This window comes from Varroa destructor, unplaced genomic scaffold, assembly GCF_002443255.2.
Source record: "Varroa destructor unplaced genomic scaffold, Vdes_3.0 BEIS01000003.1, whole genome shotgun sequence".
Classification (NCBI taxonomy): domain Eukaryota; kingdom Metazoa; phylum Arthropoda; class Arachnida; order Mesostigmata; family Varroidae; genus Varroa; species Varroa destructor.
This window is the reverse complement of record NW_019211456.1, coordinates 36634403-36650491: the sequence shown is the minus strand read 5'-3', so window position 1 is coordinate 36650491 and position 16089 is coordinate 36634403. Positions and strand designations below refer to the sequence as shown.

General features: G+C 46.5%; 1 protein-coding gene and 1 long non-coding RNA gene across 2 annotated transcripts in view; one reads left to right on the top strand and one right to left on the bottom strand.

The window, feature by feature from the left end:
• The window catches only part of LOC147756890 (uncharacterized), a 45372-nt gene that overhangs the window by 17476 nt on the left and 11807 nt on the right, over positions 1–16089 (bottom strand). The window lies entirely within an intron of this gene.
• LOC111247252 (uncharacterized) overlaps positions 4465–16089 on the top strand; it is a 39180-nt gene continuing 27555 nt past the window's right edge. The window contains exon 1 of the mRNA XM_022797935.2: positions 4465–5876. Coding sequence (XP_022653670.1) covers positions 5439–5876 — 438 coding nt within the window. The 5' untranslated portion in view covers positions 4465–5438. The remainder of the gene's footprint in view (positions 5877–16089) is intronic.

Genomic DNA, 16089 nt, shown 5'->3' with positions numbered 1-16089 from the left:
ACTGAATGAATGGAAAGCCAGCAATGGCGTCATTTGTTTCAGATAGGATTTCTTCATCAACGACTTGATTTCCATCGCTCCCCATTGCATCCTTTCGTAGGCGCGTTTATGCTGAGCCCTACCCCCATTAGGCGCAGGCAGCGCTTGTGTCTCCTCGGCAGTGGTGTGCCCCTCAAACCAGTCAAAGGCATCGAGATTATCTGGATGTCTTTGACTGGTTTTTTGACTAGTATGTGTCGGCCATCATTTCTTTGGTCGTTTCGTCGCTGTATCTGGCTAACGTATACTTTGTAGCTTTTGTTTCAACGAGAATGCTGGCTGCCTAGGACAGAAACGAAAAGCATTTCAAAGGTGCCGAAAAACGGAAGGGGGAACCAAAGAAAGTGGCGAGAATGGAAACTACCTAAGCTTCTAAACAGAATGAGTGACGTGACACTCTATAATAGATCTTTAGACAGACAGACATCTCTAAAGCCAGTGACACGGAGCCAAACAGACGCCGATGGAACAGTACGCATATGAACGTAATGACACCACCAATAGTATGAAAATGATATCGTTGACAGCATGCCAACGGACGAATTACAGATATGAGACAGAACTCGAACGAGTTATTACAGGGACAGATTAGTCCAGACGCTGCCAATAGGCAGACGTACCACATTTGCACCACTTGATGAAGCACGCCCGTTAAACCCACCCGAAAGCGTCAGCATTTCCAGAATTAACGAACCTTTGACTTAGCGTAGCATCGGAAATACATCTAGACGTCCGGTGGTAGGTTTCAACGTGGTGAAGTCGAGCTTTTGTCTTCACTCGTTTCAGCCGTTTTCCCTAACGATGATAGCTTGATCGCCTCAAGCTTATTAAAAGCATATTAAGGATGAATGTTTTGTGCATCCGTGTATATTTTTGAGCCCTGCCTTCCACCAACAATCAACACGCTAGCGCCGCGATTAGGCTGGAATCATCTGCCAATAGTTGACCCCTCCGTCGACTATGACCATAATTGGTTCATACTAGTAGTCTGCGTCCTACCGGCTGGCTTAACGCCTTCAGGTGGCACATTCACACACATACACAAAAAAAAAAAGAGATAATTCGCCAGTTCTCAATGAGGGGTGGCTGGCCCGCTGCTAATAAACGGTGGTACCAGACATTCAAACGTGGCCTGCTTTGGACGCTTAAAGCGACCTTAAGTTGAGATCTCCTAAGCCGCTATGGCACGAACGCCTAAATAAGTGCAGTGGCACTGCAGTCGGTAACCAACTAACGGCAACGCTTGCCCGCCGTAGTGGCAGTAGTAAATGATTCGAACGACAGTATCTGGCGATGCTGAAGTCAATCGCCGTTTGTTAGTGTTGGCCGTTCACAGCTTGCCGCTCGTTTGATAGGGCTCAATAGTAGCAAGCCGATCCGAATACCTCCTACAGCCAAGTCGACGCCAGCCGCAAGCGGTGAGGTATCGATCGGCAGGTGAGGTTGCTTACGACGCGCAGCTGGAGAAACACACAAAGAGCCAGAGCAAGAGGAACGAGCATTTTCAGCTGCTACTGCTGCTCCTCACAGTTCGGTTCCAGTGTCGTAGAATATCGGACGCTCTACTCCACTCCATTGCTTTCCTTCCGATGCTCCGTTCCAACTGCAGACAAAAGCAGCAGCGGTAGTCGCTGTGGCGCCGTAAAAATTCAGAAGAGAGAACAAGACGTGCACAGCGTCGTCGACGTTGTCGCTTATGTCTTGCCTATGACAACTACCTCTGCTGCTGTTTTATCTCGAAGACAATTCATGAGGATGCTGCTGGTGATCATCGCGTCCGTATAAAATGAAATGTCCGTAAGCGACGGACGCCTGTGCTTGCGGCGGCCCGCGAGTTGACGTAAGGCGCAGGCGGTAGGAGGTGTAACCCTGTGGTCCGGACAAGGTCTGGGTATCGCAACGGAAGCCATTTATTAAATCCCCCGGTCTTCGCATACCTATCCATTTCAGCTGCATTACTTCACAGACGATTGTCGTCCGAACTCTTTTTTTGCATGCCTTAGTTGATGCTATTACGTTCTCGGAATCTGTCTGAATCTGAAAAATACACCCGACCGGTGCGGAACTTCATTGGCCGCAGTTGATGCGTAATAGCGGCTGGTATACGTCATGATTGTCTGTAGTTCAAAAATAAATTTACATAAAAATAAATAATACACCGATAGTTATTCTAATTATTTGGATATTGTCTCCAGGATCTGATTAGAGTATTTTTCCAGGTTAAGTTTTTGGTATTAAGCTGAAATCAGGATCGATAACAAACCACCTATTGGCTATCGTAGGCCTGAAATCTCTGCCAAGTTTGGGCTACCGTTTTGCTAGTTCGGCTGTTTTGTACTAGTTCTTCATTAGAAGAATACACAAATTATTGGTCAAACATACCATCATTTAAATATTAGTTGACTTGTTTAAACAAACATACTTTTCGCGTCGCCTCAATCGTCATTCCTATTGCTTTTATTTTTCTAATTATAGCCCAATTATCTATCAGTCCTAACTACGCTCCACCGCAGTAGCCTCAGCCATCAGCCGCTATATCTTCCCGGCATTTATATTGTCATTATAGACATCGTTACTCGCCGGCCGCGTTGGACGTCACCGTTATCGCTAGCAAGGCATGATTTTCTACTGCATGCATATACACCATCCATCCGAGGCGAAATCCGTGCTCGTTGCTTGGCCTGTTTCCTTCGCTTATTGGGATTCCTTTTTGTTTTCCCACCGGGTTTCTCTAGCGGCGTCCACGATCGCACAGAACTGATTGACTGGGGGAGGGACAACATGGAAGTAAAAGAGAACGAACGGACGAAGGGAGGTGCGATGAAGCGTGGCTAACTGGTTGCTGATGATTTTTCAGACTGATCACAGCAGCAGCCAATGATAAGAGCGGCTTATGTCGCCCCATACATTCTGCCATTATCTAATTGACGATAAGATTCAGCAGCGTCATAACCCGCGCACTGCTTACCGGGTTCGGTGCATAACGACAACAATATACTATTTTGCGTGTTCTGTCGCCACAACCGCTGTTTCACTCGCGATCGGCTCGATTTGGTATCTACGTTTGTCCGTCCGTCCGTCCGATGGCTTTGTTCTACAGTGCTCAGCTATCGTACGATCACTGATCGCGCTGCTGCTGCTGCTATGACTCCAAAAACGATTACTTCTACTTCTTCATATCTTCTGCCATGCTCGGGTTTACCTCAAAGTATCCAGCCCCCCTTCCCACAGTTATACCGGGTGGATAGCAGTTTCAGCCGTAGTTTCCGCTTGTCCTTTTCTCTCGCACGCCACGAAGATGAATTCGGACGTAATTTTGTCGTTAGCCGCCAGCTGGCATCTGTCTTTACTGCCATCTTGCTCCTTGTATCGTTACTGATGTTTCGGTGTTAAAGGCTCTTCGATTGTTGTTGTTGCCGCCGCGGTTGTTCTAGTAGCGCCGGTAGGAGCTCTAAAGTCGAGCCCCCCCCAAAGTGACTTCACATTGCTTATGCCGCTACTGTTCGATGCGAGCCTTAGCGCCGACGCAACTAGCGCCACCAGGACTACTAGGATTGATCCCACGGGTGCTTTTTTCTATTGTATGCAGATCCTTCAAAAGGAAACATCTACAATGCATTTATGAGTAGCACGGACATCGTGTGGCTTGGAGTTAATCATTTCTTTAAGGCTTTGTCCACAGTCGTCCGCTTTTTTAATTGAGACTACTCGGATCAATAGTTACTGCTTTTTCCCTGAGCTGCAATAAGTCGCGGAATCGAATCTTAGTAAAGGGTTCGAATTCACGTTAGGAAAATAACACCTAGAAAGGCTTAGTCAAACCTATAAATGTGCAAGAGAAACGTTGTTTCTTTCCTTCTCCTGTGGTATTATTTATATGAGAAAGCAAAGTTATATGCACGTACTTGTGAACATGGTTCGTTATATGCGAAGGCGCGGTCTATACGGTGTTTCTTATATGATCCTTTTTTGTTTTTTTTTTTTTATTGATTTTTCGAACGCCCAAATGCCACTGTGGGCACAAGTAGGTAGATTATCAGTACTTCATTGGCGAAAGAAACAACGTACCCTATGTCAGTAGACCTTATTCGTCAGACAGATAATCCAATGAACGTACAAGCGTTGTGATACAATTTGAGGTCAAATGAGTCACTTAGTCCACCAAATAAGCTTTCTTATTTTACTTAGATACATTGTGAGTAAAAGGGAATATTTTTTTCATATTACAGTAACTATTAACACATTTAAATTTGGCAAATCCAATGATTCAATAGATCATGCATCGCCCCTTACAATGCCATAAGCTTAGGAAATTAGCTCTTTTTTTTTTATTTAGATGTCCACTATACAAACTGTGTAATAAAATCAAACATAAATCGCAGCAGTCAAATATCCATATTCCATCTTCTCTCTCGAACGATGATGCATTTGCAGCGCAGAAACCTCAAACTGAAGACCATGAAGACAATCAGATCCCACAAGATCTCTGTTGGTTGCAAACGCTTATAAAACAATCGCCAGCCGTAGCACAAGCCTATGAAGCATCAGCTGGCGTCGGTTCGATTCCGTTCACCTGCCAGATTGGCAACGATATTAATAACCTACAGGCAACACCCGACTGTCGTCGCGGTTCTCATCAACATCAGCTTTTTTTTTCTTAACTTTTCAGCCCAGGAAACATCCGCGTGCGACACCCGCGCTGATTGCCTTCGACAGTACGTCCTTCTCCCGTACCGAATTTTACTCTTTGAACTGTCATTATACGTTCTTCGTTCCCGGTGCCGCAAACGCGATCATTGCTACTTGGCTTTCTACGAATGTCTTGCGCGAAGAAGTTGTCTAACGAATGAGTTCGCCGTAGATCTTAACTAACAGAGGGGACAGCTGGCTCCCATCTGCCCTATCATGCGCAAGGCTTTTTCCACAGCATCCATCAGCAGCAGCAGCGTTGCCGCCAACCAAACAACATAACAAAGATAAAAAGTGTTAAAAAGAAAAAACGAACGACAGTCGGAGGCTGTAAAGGAAGCATCAGATGAGCTCCGGCCCTCGCGAATGGATCAAGCGAAGATCAAGCCCGCGCGCATCTGAAAGGTACCATCTGTACACGGTTTGTATGTAACTCCGTGTCGCCTCAATGCTGTCGCGTGGCGGTTCACTCGACGACAGTGGGGCAGCGGCTGCAAAAAACAGAACGAAAAGCTTTCGGCCGCTAGAAATTGAACCAGCCGCTCGTACTATAGCTATTACTACCGTGATTACGACTAAGATGGCTACAACTCCGTCCTCATGCTGGCACTATCTTGGATTTGATATCGTTTCTATTGATTACGACTGATACGCCACAGCAAACGCATTGACTCATCCCGACGTCCATCCTCCCCTTTCACTGCTATTTAATGCTGTCGGCCCCCACAAATTTTCAGGCAACGACTACGATTATTACTGATCGTAATGATGATGATATGGTGACTCCTGCTGTTACTTGTGACGCGTCTTTTTCCGCGTTTTCTTTATTGACGTCGATCTTACTGGCAGGGCTACTGTCGACAAAACATCGCCTGCCTTCGTCCCCATTTCCGGCAGTTTCTTCAGTCACCGTACATCAATTCTCCACCTCTTCAAGGCATCTTCGAGTAGATGAGATACGCGTCTCACCGCTCGTGCGCAGTTCTCGCTCATCGAGCTCTCTCACAGTACCTACGTACTTGCGCGTGTGCGTATCTCTGAGGCCGCTTCAACACAGTATAACATTGACAACACCGATGGTGACGGTGACAACGGAAACGCGGTCATCACTTTACTTCCAATGCAGAGAGCTCTGCCCCGGGCCAAATGTACGTATACTTTCTTCAATGCCAAATTACTGTAGTGTATCAACGACGTCTAGCAACATTATCAGTAAAATGAAATCAGCATTAACACTACTTGTGTCGATTGACGGACCGGCCGACCGCGCGGTGCCCAGAGGCAAGAAAGCCAAGCAGACAGACAGACGGACGACACATATAGAAGCCGACCCCGTACTAACAGACCACATACGCGCTCTACATAGCCAGGCTTTATACTTATCAGGAGCCGCCGCTACTTCTGGTGGCAGGCGGCGGTGATCATGGCAGAAACTCACCGCAGATTTCACTGCGTCTTCATACGAGACGAATGCATGTAAGGGTCTATACATATGTATATGAGCGTGCTGCGCAGGGGCTCATTCAGCTGCTGTTGCTAGCGCTGTGACGACCGTTGGTGACTAGCGCCTGCTGCTGCTGATGCTTGGCTGTGTTATAGTTGACTCAGTCAGTAGCGAACGCGGCGTATGGCAGGCACGCTTCAGGCACAAGACATCTGCTTCGGTTAGGCACACTTCTGTTCTTTCTTCTGACGCCCGACTGCTGCTGCCACTGTTATTGACTCCGTTATCGCTCGTTCTGCTCCTGCAAGATGGCCCATCCGGTGATCTCTGTGAATGCGTGTGTGTGTGTGTGTGTGTGTGTGTGTGTGTGTGTGTGTGTGTGTGTGTGTGTGCATGCGTGTATGCGCGCACTTATGTACTCTGCGTGGTAGACTGATTCCGGCTGTTATATATGTTGCAGTCGCTTCAGCATAGAACTGGTCCTGGTGCTGTCACCAAAAGAGCCAGTCCCGCTGCTGTCGGCGCTCTGTCTTGGCCCACGCGGCAGGCACGAGTCACCAGGCTCTTTCTTTAGAGAAAAGAACGAGACCCGCATCGAGCAAGACGAAGACGAAGAAAAAAGGAGGAAGGGTAGCGATTAAAGCGACAACAACGACGAATATTGACGCTGCGACCGATGGGGAACAGCGAACACCCAAATCCTGGCCCCACAACCATCCCCCTTCAACCCCTCGACAGCAATAACAGCTTCGGCCGCTGATCCCCAGAGTTCTTCGTCGTAGGCATCGGCCATCGGCCGATGCCGACAGCGACAGCGTTAGCCATTCAGTTCAACCTGGCGCAGAGCATCCACTGTAGTAGACACTCGCTTCCTGAATGAACGTAAGTCATCCATGTGCCATGTGTCTCGTTTGGCCACCGGCCTGGTGGAGGCGGTAGGACCAAACAGCGGGCAGACAGAACAACACCAGCAATGAGACAGAGAAAGGTCATGCGGCAACAGAAGTTCTTAGTGATTCTGCTGTCGTTACTGCTTCAGCTGATATCGTACATTTTGTTGGTTGCCGCCGCAGAAAAAAGCAGCCCCAGTTTACCCCCCATCTTCCCTCGTACTTCCCGACACGGCCAGAGGCACGAGCTATAGGCAGCTGGCTAGGATAAGAGGCAACGGCATAGAACTACTCGATGGTTTTGGGAGTGCTGATGGTGGCTCGTGCCAGAGCGGCCGTCTGATGCGCTGCGCTTCCACACGGCGGTGATCGTGATGGTGACGATGTCGACGACGACGAAGATGAAAAGACAGCGTCTATTGCCATTGCTGCTAACGCTGGTGTTGGATCTAGTACCGCTAACAGTACATAATCGCTGTTGTAAAGAACGAACTCAGTGCTAGCGCATACTATGTTTGACCTTCTTGGCGTTACTCTATAGGCCATTCCCTCGAATTAAGGGCTAAGCAAGAAGCCTTGGCTAGGCCGTCCAATGAAACGCAGCAAAGCAGTCATATGGCCACCCCAAGAGGCTAAGTGAGGGCGTCCGCCAAGATATAAACCGCCACTATTTGAAACGAAGGAATCAGCAAAACAGAGAGCAGCCGTAGGCGGACGGACAGACCGACAAACAGATACAGCGATAGGCCCAGACGCTCTTCGATAGGTTCCACGACTTACACAGGCTGTAGTCGTACTGGCCAAACTGGTTATCTGGCTTTACTCCTACTTGCCATATGACGGGACCTAATGCTATTGGATAGCCTTCTTCATAAATATATAAAGTAAAAATTTCTTACCGTGGTAGATTTGACTTTTTTAGGTTCAAATTTTGCTAGATGTCGTATAGACGAAACAGGGTAGTTGAATACTAAGCAAATCTCTGTTGTCTGCTAAAGTGGTACGCATATTTCATAACGGAAGCATTCGTGTTATACCGTACTAGTGTAACAAAGCTTCAAAAGAGGATTGTCATCGCTTACAAAGATCGAATGGCAAAAGAGATCATTTTATGTACTCACGTAAATTGTGCAGTATTTGCGTTTCGTCGTAACTGAGACGCAGAGTAACGACCCCTTCTGGTTTTGCCCTCAACCAGGAACTTGGCCAATTAATTGATATACGAATTTCGTGCCGAGAACGGACAATCATTAGGAAGTATCAGAGGTTCCTTCACAAAGCTATTCTGACTTTTTTCAATATGTCATCTTCAGGGAGTCAATAAGTGTGCATTTGTAGAAACTGCATAACTGGCTTATTCGTCACTTTTGACAACAATTATGCTAACAATTAGGCTTGTAAGTAATACTTTAAAGCAGTACATAAAATCGTCTACAATCACCAGCAGGACGTTATCTTCAATCACTGACACTTCATTAGTCCTCGGAAGCATTATAGGTCGCCATGAATTAGCTTTGAGCATACGATTATAGAGCCTTCTATTCAAGTTCACCTATTTTTTTGTAATTATATATATATATATATCAAGATTTAACAGAGTTTTTGTGATCCTAGCAGCGAGTGATGCCTCCTCTACGTACACAATCAAGTCTAGCTGACAAACCCTTACGTAGATGACATGCCAATTTCGTCATGTTGCGTAGCGATTCGTCGAGCCATACATTGCACGAATTTGTTTGAACGTCGGCACAACTGTTATACATCTAACCATGTACATATATGCATATATGTGTGTGTATCCTCCGAGCGAATCGAGCAGCAGAGAAAGTTTCTTCTTGAACCGGCCTGTTTAGTAAGTGAGGTGGTTCCGGGTGGGACTACCTTCCTGACAAGGGAAGGGGTTTGACGGTTGCACAAGAGTGCGAGTTCGGCCTGAGAGTTCCCTAAGTTTCTTCCTCTTTTACTCGTGCTTTGCTAGTGGTAGTCTAGATAGCTGCAAAAAGTGTTAAGGTCACACTACGGAAAGCAACTACACGAAGTCATCATCTACCCCCCAGAGCGAGAGTGAAGGTTCGGCAACGAAGATGTATACGAGCGACGTCGTAGAAGTAATATTTTCGATGTTGCGAGCTTACAGACGAGCGCTTAGACATAACCTGGATTTGCGGTCCTATCGCCACGTCCCAGAAGCTTCTCCATGACGTGCTTTACTTTTCTACTGGATCATTGGCTGCCGCTGTCTATAGAAGAGCCGAGGGCTGCTAGATAAGTTCTACTGCTTAGCCATGTACCTAACGCGATCCTGTGGTAAATACAAGTTGCTCCGTGCCGAATAGCTCTAGGAATAACCTTGAACTATGTCTGCGTATATGCGCGTTTGGGTGAGTGCGCGCATGTGAGACGGGCCATCAATGATAGTTGTAGTAATTCTAGTGCTAGCGGTGGCGGATAAGAGCGAAAGCCTTCATTTTACTGCTGCTATTGCTACTGTTAGCGTTGCTGTACGACGGCACGAGAGCTCCATCGCTTGAGCTTGAAATTGTTCAAGAAACTGGAGCGAGGACATCACTGAGAAGCGTCGGTTTACTTCCGATGAGCCGCGATGGCAGCGGCGGCGGCGGCGGCGGCGTCGTCTGCCAAGATGAAAAGTCAAACGAAGCTACCGCTGTAAAGAGTGCCCAACGCAGCGGTAGAAGGTGATGTTATACGATGGTGCTGATCCCGTTGACGATGAAGTAAAAGGACCGCGGAAGAACGAAACGAGGCAGAGAAGCAAAAGAAGAACACTAAGCTAACAAGAATCGCTCATATCGTCGTAGTCGTCTCCTGATTGGGTGCGAATTTACTTGCATGTACTCACCACATAGACACACACACATACATACATACATAAGAAGCGGCGGCAACAGCAGAATGAGACGAAGATGTACTTGGAGACTGGCGCGATCCGGATAGACAGAGAGCGCAACTTCCGATTTTATTAAACCAACAGCCAGGAATAGCTGGTACCATGACCACGCTACCAAAGTACTAGTATACACAAGGTGGAGGACGAAAAAGCTGTCACACGAGGACACATTCCGTTTCCATCGATCGGCCAAACACTATTGACGTCTGTAGGCCTATTATGTATGCGTGGCCTTCTAAGAAGTATCTGCACCACGAGAGGGGTCCTGTTGTCGGCCTTCCGTGCATACGAAGTAGTCGGAAATAATTTCAACTAATCGTACTGGATCGTGGATGACAATAGTATTGATTTCCCGAAAGACTCGAACTTTATAAGAAAGTTCACACGGTATTATGAGGACAGAGACGGGGAACGAGTACGGAAACGTAGTTGAACTTAGAAGAAGGGCACGGCTATGAAATAAATAAAATTTAACAGTAGCACCATACATTAAATAAGTGCCTCCAGTTTGACGTTCGGTAAATATTGCTACAGTACAGAATATACGCTGGGTAAAAACCACATTGAAAGGTCTAACAATCTGTTGTATATGTGCCGAAATCTAGATCCTTATTGGTTGTCAATTAAAGGAATCCATTTTGCGAAATAACAAACGATTCCTAATCGCAATAAATGACGACGGATGACTCTCTAGCGTGCTGGTTCGATCTATCGATAGCCTTGATCGCAATCGTAAAAACGTACAATGTACGCCGTTATCAAAGATACATCTTCTAGATTCGTTCACACCTATGAACTATCGAAGCTTTCAGCTCCGTTTGTGCGTAGACGTTGGGAACAGCCGATTCATCTGCTGGTCACTCGACTGCCCAATGGTTTAAAGGAATGTTGGAGATGAGAGGATCGATTGTACTCTTCCAATGAACAACGCGTGGCCGGATCGGGCGCCTCTTTACATAACGTGTCCCTGCTATTGCCGAATCGAAGACTGGTGAAGGACGCGGGGGTGGTCGAACTATAAGTTGAACTTTAGACAACTTGAGGACCACCGCGTCGAAGCAGAGTAAGATGCGGTGTTAGAGACGATTTGTTCTCGATCCGAAAAGCAATTGATCGCCTTAGGCGCAAGTGGCAAGTCGGCCTAAATGTCGTTTCTCGGTTGAATAGGTCTGAAACGAACCTATCGCAGCATGACGATAATGCAGATTTACTACATCTGGCTGAGTAGGCAAGATTTTCGAGGACTTACGTTCTGGAGAACTCCCTCTCCGCAACAATACAACAAAGTTAAGATTAATATAGCTTAGAGCTATCGCGTTGATAAACTTTCGGTCACACAAACATCGCATTATATCGGTGGCTGGAATCACGGCGTATATACTGAAACTTACAAAAACCTCTTCAATTATTTGGGAACCATCATGTTATTAAAGCACAGAATAGTTGTAATAGTAAACACATGGCACATAAACACCGTTCATATATTTGGCGATATAAAAATTTAACGAGTTCCTTATGTTTCACTTAATAAAAACTGTTTGTACCCAGTACTTGTTTGCTACATCACAGCCATATATTACACGGCCGCTTTTACTAAATAAAATTTGTCCTCTAATCATTTCTTCTAAGAGTTGGTAACTTTACCATGCACACGTTTTCGTTCGTGCTGTGCATCTTAACTAAACATTCACTCATCTATTTTTCTAATGAATTGTTTAGTCTATGAGAGCATAAGGATCCAAGGAGAAAAATGGGTGACGTTGTATAGCCTATTGTGGCTTGTTAAATATCTCTGTACACACGTGGGTCGGCTGTCAAGGACACCGACCCGCCGCCACTTCATCATTTGGGTCTACGCCAAAATTACGAGAAGTCTTATGGTTCTGTTTGTTGTCGCCCACTTGGTTATCGCATACTGCTATTGCTGCTGTTGTTTATGCTTCGAATAACCAGTGCATGCAGAGCCAGCCTTTTCGAAAATTTCCTGCGGAAGCTGAACGCTTAACACGCGACAACTAATTCTACGATCCGACGAAGGAACAGCTTCGGACGGGGCTGCAGTACAGCAGACTGCTAGTGAAGTATGATTACTGCTGAGCCGCAGGGAATGGCAGAAACTCCAAACTCGGTCATAGGCTAATATTCACTAATAGACGAATTGGTCAATTTGGTACTTTTAGTAGACGGTCCGGCTTTCCGAACACCAATCCGACCTTTGTGAACTCACCGATCCGTCGAGATTTTAGCCGACTCAAGGCGCGTTTTTAAACGAAAGCATAGTTTCAATTGTTTAGCAACGCCGCGTTTCGAGCAGAGATAGATCATGGTGGATGGCGGCCGTGAGCAGTCTCACTAATGCTCTCACTAATGTTGTTTCTGCTACGAAAGTGGCGAACATAATGAAACAATAAGACGGATAAGAAAATGGCGACGATGAGCCAGTGGCAGTAGTTTTAAATTTTGAGTAGTTTACAAATATTCAACCGGGAGAGACCCAGCAAAGATCAGGTCACCCAGAACGCGAACAGACGATCCCAGAAAACGCGTGATCGGGCTCGAGACTTGAGAGAAGCAGGTCGTGCTTCTCGTAAGCCTTTGGCCGATTGCTAAGAGAGCGGAGCCAGCAAGATTCAATATTTGACGCTGCCTTGACCGCTTTTGCTTCTACTGGATAAATCGGCAAATAGAGACCAGAGGGCCAAACAATAGAGAGTAAACGGTAGGCAACGAAGACTACAGGCAATTTCTACGTAGCATCCACCAGTCTCTCTTTAGTTAGGTCAGTTGCTGTCAGCAGCAGGCTGTTTTTGGCTGGAACGCCTAGACGCTTGGACAGATATAGAGAAGGCTCATGCAGCACTCCCGTCCAGTCCGCTAGCATTATACTTACTCAGCTCTGACTACAGGATAGGAAACATAAGTATACAGACCAGTGGTCTCTTATTGTAAACCACCGTAAACCCCGTCGATTCCCGTGGCTGTGGCAGCTGAAGACGCAGGAAACGCGCGTCATACAGCTGAAATACTCACAGAGCAAAAAAGCTAACGGCGGCAGACATTTCTGACGCCCTAGCACGAACAGCAAACGCTACAGCGGTACTTATAACCTATGGAATAGGGATGGGCCTTCGAGAAAGTGAATCCATCGCGAGAACTAAGTTATTGGTTTAATCTATGGCAAGGGCGAGTAATACATAGGCGGGTGGCACGTTGCTTGGTCCACCGCCGATAGGTAATGCCAGAAGGCTGCGACAAACCCGCATTCGTTCTCGTATTTACGTTGGTGGCGTGGTAATGAATGGTGAGCAATGAGTTGTCTGTTTGTCTCTCCTACGATTCCATTAGCGATTCGCCTTATTCCGTCCTAGAGCGATTATACGCCGTCTGTAGTCAACAGTCCTAAAGAGGTTTGGCCTCGCTGCCGGCTGACAGAGGAAGCGGAGAACCGATAGGGATCGCGCGCGCTTCAGGCAATAGGGTATCGGGAATAGAAGCAACTGAACGGACGAGATACAGAAAACAGCAAAGATCATCAACAGCAGCAATACAAACAGCAGAAAATAGTATTGAGAGAGACGAACCGAGAGCAACTGCGAGACATATTGAGCTTTTCCTATTCTATTACAAACTACAACAAGCGCCGTTACTGGTACCGATATGACTACGACCCTCTGGACTTGGAGATTTAGTGGATCGAGCGTAACGGTAAAGCGGCTGGCTTGACATTCGGGGCAGAAGGTAGCTGTTCGCGCCAATATATGTCATACATCTTCCCCGCCGTAAGTTTTATCATTGGCGGTCGCTATTATAGCATCGCTTCGCGTACGCAAGTGAGACCAAGAATGTTGCACAAACCAAGAGGGATGTCTCCACAACAGCAGCAATCGCGACAACGTCCACGACGTCGCCCCTTGTCCTACTCATACTGCTCCGTTGTTACTGTCGTCGTTTACTAGGCTCGCGTTCTGCATGAGGACTGATAAATGGGCAGTAGTATTTCTTTATAGAACATGCCAGTCGTGCCCGCCTGAACTAGTAAAAAAAAGTGAAGGAGGCCGAAAAAGTTATGTGGATCTAGCACAGCGGCGTCAGATGCATCCTGCTAGGATAGATAGTGCGGGACGGAGACGAAACTGCGCTAACTTAGGGGGATTCGACGAAAAAACTGGTGACTCGTATTAACGTACGAAGAGTCTGTACGTGTCTATTTTCATGGCTTCATTTGGAACTACCGCTGTTGTTGTAGTTACTGGCCATTCTGATTGCGCCCTACCGCGTGTAACTACGTGTCTGTACGCGTATGTCTAAACGTGACAAACGGCACTTATGTCATGTCAAATACGTATGTAGATAAGAACGTTCAACTTTGATTTGCGCTCGAGTTCTACAAAGAAACAATCAACCAGAACTGAGATGATTGGACAAATAGAATGAGGTAGCGAACGTCAGCTGCGCACCAGCGCTGGCATCTGCCTTTGACACATTCCTCGAACAATGAAACCCGGCCTAAATGGGTGAACGGAAACGTTTGACTAACGGAGAAACAGATGGCTGATGCTGTAGAACAGGGCAAACTGCTAGCAGAAAGCGCGTACGGAAGAATCGATAGAGAACGATTATAGAATTACTACTGCAGTTATAACTACTGCCCAACCCCCTCGAACACTCTTCTGTTTCTATAGCTGATTGGTGTACTCGTCATTAGCGATATTTTAAAACAGGATATTTCCCAAGCATACTTTGCTTCTACTGAAAAGATTTCAAGTGAAAATGATTTATTACGGTCGCTGTTTGTTGGCTCATTGAGGTACGGCATAGTGGTTGGCCTATCTATTGCTTGGTCAGACACGTGTAAGAGTCGAAGAACGAGAAGGCCAGCTAAGCAATCGGCTGCCATTTCACGCATGCCACACTGAGAATCAGTCGTTTTCACGAAGTCCGTCTGTTTATTATTACGAGTGTCAATAGAATAGCTAGCAGCCAGTGGCTGTGGTGCGTACCACTGCGCTCGTACTTCATCGGGAATAATGCTTTAGAAATTCCTTTCTCTACTAACTCGGTTGATATGTTTCCTGCGCGTCTGCTAAGCGGCTGAATGCGAAACACATAGACAAATAAGACGAAGGAAAACGGTTAGAGCAGCTAGCGGGAGAAACCACAGGGAAAACAAGCTTGGAGAGGTGAGTTTAAATAGATCGACTTCAAAAATTCTCGTTTTTACGTTATGCTGCGCTTGCTTTCCATGTGATCCTCAGCAGCATCATCAGCATCGAAAGGCAAAAGGGACGGCAGAACCAGCAACAAGAACAACGGTGTCAAGATGGCATCTTCGTCATCACGGTAGCATAGAAAAACAGCTCTTTTTGTTTAGCTCCCGCAAAAAGAAGCAGAAGTACAAGAAAGTAGCAAAGATGAAAACAAAAAAAAAACCAAAGAAATCGCTCCCGTCCTTTGCGTACCGCAACAAACCGGTCAAATTTTCAATTCGTAAACGCAGAAGCACGACAGCAACGATAGCAATAATAATGACGCCGCGTACTCCTGTTCGTGTTTGTACCTGTGTTATTTGTTATTGATTTTCACGCGGGGCAAATACGTCATCGTCAGTGGAATCTGCCTTTCACGGATCGTAGCGCCCGGGCCGATGTATGTTGAATTCGGAGGAACCAACACGAAGTTGGATAGAATGAAGTTAAATCGAGTTACGTCACTAGACATAACATTCATGCATTGATTGATGTCAAGACTCAACAGCTGTTTGACTGACGAATATGCCTCGTTTGCCTTGGTTAGAACGTGATAATAACGTCGTGGACGTAGCACGGACGGTAACAGGTCCCGCCAGTTACCGTTTCAGTAACATAAACAGGAAGGTGACAGACGAGACAGGGGCAGGCGCAACGTACGCTAGAGCAGAAGAACCTAAGGTCGTAGCTATTTGCCAGATACAGCAAATGTAACATTTACGATTGTCTTCGCCTGCCTTACGCGTTAGTGATGTATAGCAGCGTTAATAGGTCGATATGTACATGTGTGCCACCCGGTGCACGTCGCCTTCAGCGTGTCATTGAGGTTGCCTCGGTCGGCTAATGCCTTACAGACAGACAGCTTACGGAACC